Consider the following 3,498-nt stretch of genomic DNA (forward strand, 5'->3'; position numbering starts at 1 on the left):
ATGCCACATCTCTTTCATCTCCTGTCCTAGGTTCGTGCACTTTCTGATTTTTTCCACATGGGTTTTATTGCAGGTTGCCAGTGTCGGGTATGGCTATGTCAATCAGATAGGTAGACTTTTCTTTCTTGTCCACAAGGGTTATATCCGGTCTGTTGTGCGGGATTGTCCTATCCGTTATTATGGCGCGGTCCCAATTCAGCTTGTGAGTTTGGGTCTCTAGTACTGCCTGTGGTCGTACTTGTAGTATGGTACACTTTATTCGACCAACTGGTATTTCCATGATAGCTTCTGACGTATTAACCTGGCTACCTGGTCGTGTCTATGAGTGTACTCAGTCTGGGTGATGTGTTGAATCGTTTCTGAGGCCAGGTGGCATCGTCGACATGTGTCTAACACTCCGGGCTCCTTGGCGATGTATTTTCTATAGTTCCTGGTGTTGATTACCTGGTCTTGGAGGGCGAGCATGAATCCTTCAGTCTCGGGGTAGAGCGTCCAGCTCGTGAGCCATGCATTGGAAGCAATTTTATCTATGTGATCTTGATGGAGATCATTTTAGTGTCTGCCATGGAGTGTCTTCTCTGTCCATCTTTCTAGCTTCCTTTGTACCTCCTGGTTGGGGGAGAACTCCTCGCTTAGGTTGAGTGGAGTATACCGCTTGTCTATCTTCCTTATGGCCTGGTGGAGTGCTGCTGTGTGTTTCTGGAAGTAATCTTTCAGGTTAAATTTATTATTATTATTATTATTATTATTATTATTATTATTTTTTTTTTTTTTATTATAAATAATAATCTCACGGCAAGGGAAATTTCTCTATCGGACTGAATTTATCACTGCTTGAGACGCTAACTATATTAAAATGAAAATTGTTTTTATACAAAAATCCTCTCCTACGCAGACAAAAATTCGAATTTTCGATCTTTCAAAAACATGAGTAGAGAAGCAATCGTCACGATATCAGATATTAAATTGCATTTCCATTCAGATATTAAATTGTGTTCCCATTTTATACCGCTAGATGTCAGTCATTCAATTTCTGTTTGGCAATGAAAATATAAATTTTATAGTACAATCGCTAGATGTCAGAGTGATCGAGAAGTTTAATTGTAAACACTAGCGAATAGTGCTAGAACTGTTATTTAAAAATATTTTAATTACACAGGTAATTAGGAAGCATGACAACACCCTTGTTTCCTTCCCTCACTCCACGTGTTGTCGACATGGTGTGGTTTGCAGTAGATAAGCCCTGTGATGACGAATCTGAACTGCTTCTTTTGGAGAAGGAACACCAGAATTTTTTGACTGATATTGCGCAGAAGGATAACGATCTCGTGCCCATTGGTAAGACTGCTTCTGAGCACTTTGATGATGAAGAAGAAGACGAGGAAGATGAAGATAATGACGATGACGAAAGCGAGAGCAACGAGGATGATGATGAAGAACTTGATGGAGATTCTCCAAATTATGCTCCTGTGTCACCGAGTTACGCCCCTGACTCCCCGATGTTTCACTAATCGAAATTTAATTTTATTCAATAAACGTGATATTTTGTGTTTTAAATTATTCAAACTTTTTTTTTTTTTTTTTTTTTTGTTAAGCGTGCGAAGTATTAGTTCGGTAAACGTGACCTGATGTATATCCGTTGGCCCTTTATCATGGTATGATTATTTTCTTTACGTTAATTGTATTGACAATTTGATTTATCAAAACATTTAAAGGAATGACATATAAACGCTTGACATATAACTGAAACTATTAAATATTTTTCTACATTAATTATATTGTACTTGTGGATTAAATAATAATCGGAAGATAAATGAAAAATTCATACAGTTAACAGTACCTCAGAAAATCCAAGGACAAGCTTATTTTAAGTGAACAATTCATATAATAGAAACACGGAAAATATCGCACAGTTTATTTGCATGCATTCAAATATTTTGTTGCCTGTATATCAAAAGTTTTCTACAAATTTAGTAACCAATTTTTCTTGATTTATGGTAATAGCAGTTCTCTGGCTTTCTTTTCTCCTTAATTCATTTTCACATCATTCAAGAGAAATTGCTTGGGATGATAACAGCTGGTAATCTGACAAAATCATTATCTATATTATCCTTAGTTCTTTCACATTCACTTTTTTTATTGGCTGTATGGCTTTACTTAATAAAGTGTATATTATTATCATGAATTTTTGTATTCGCTAAGATGCCATGCTAACATGCCAAAATTCTCATTTTGGCATCTTAGCATGTCTATAAACTGCACCTTATATTGTCTATAAATTGTGTGCATTCTGTGATCAATTTGCTGGATAAAAAATCAGAATATCTTGGAAAAAGAAAAAAACCATGCTACCCTTGCTTGAGACTGATTAACTCAGCCATGTTGTGAAAGAGGCCCATAAAAATTCCTATATCATTAACACAATTTGAACTTGGGTCTTTTCCACTTGGTGCGGGGAAGACATTGATTAAATGAACTGTGCCACTCACGAGGGCTCAAGTGATCAGGCGTGAGGAGACATTATTATGTACATTTTAACTGACCATAGTTCAAAATCACATGACTGCTAAATATGTTCTTGACCTTGTGTGGCCATCTCAGAGTATAAATAGAATATTATGTTTTAATTATTAATGAAGCTATATTTTTAATTATGTCAATTAATCAGATTTTCAGGAAAAGCTCTAGCAGATTTGAGAATTAAAATTTTTCCATCTTCTGATTTGATTAAATAATGTGTTTAAATATATTATATGAAACATTTAAATATATTTAACTAATATATTTAAAAGTTTTCTGTAATTAATTATATTTTTGAAATGAGTTGTAACTGTACTTAGTTATTTAATATTACTACTGTTGCTACTCCTCATGATTTGAAGCCTTTTATTGGTTAGGTAGCATTGAATTACCTTCTGCACCATATTGAAGGAGTAGTAGCCCAGTTGTGCTTTGGTTGATTCTGTGATTTTTCTGTAATTTATTATTATTAAGTAGAAGGGAATTGTTGCAAAACAAAAAAAAAGTGTAACATTAATTGGTTTTAATTATTTTGATAAGCATTTTAAGACTTATCAGTCAATCAGCATTTTTCTATTTGGAAAGATGTGACATCTTAGCACAGTGGACTCTAGACTTTCGTAAAGCAGACTAGCAAATTAATTTAAATGGCTGGTTGATATTATTAAGGTCTGATAGCTCATACAGAGCAGGTTTACTAATAGATAGAGAGTGGACAGCACATGGATGCAATGAGTACAACTGTTATTCAAAAATGATATATATTACAAAATCATTCAGCTCCCTGTTACAGTTTGAAAAACTTCTGATATTCCTTTCCTTAAACAGTACTTCATGTGTGAATGTAGATGCCAAATATCTATTCGGTTTGTCAGCAACCTGAGCAAGATCAATTAAACCATCAACTTCCAATGTGATATCCCTTCTGTATACTGTAAAGAAGTATATGCTGCATTTCTTTGCCCAAGACTTCTTGTA

General features: G+C 34.6%; 1 protein-coding gene across 1 annotated transcript; it reads left to right on the top strand.

The window, feature by feature from the left end:
- Positions 1-1,095: 1,095 nt before the first annotated feature.
- On the top strand, positions 1,096-1,583 carry LOC150074668 (anaphase-promoting complex subunit 15-like). The gene has a single exon (XM_090389501.1). It carries the CDS (start codon positions 1,173-1,175, stop codon positions 1,509-1,511), a length of 339 nt encoding a protein of 112 aa, XP_090245627.1. The 5' UTR covers positions 1,096-1,172; the 3' UTR covers positions 1,512-1,583.
- The last annotated feature ends 1,915 nt before the right edge of the window (positions 1,584-3,498 follow it).

Source organism: Mastigoproctus giganteus, unplaced genomic scaffold (assembly GCF_048544385.1).
Source record: "Mastigoproctus giganteus isolate SK-2022 unplaced genomic scaffold, ASM4854438v1 scaffold_92, whole genome shotgun sequence".
Classification (NCBI taxonomy): Eukaryota; Metazoa; Arthropoda; class Arachnida; order Uropygi; family Thelyphonidae; genus Mastigoproctus; species Mastigoproctus giganteus.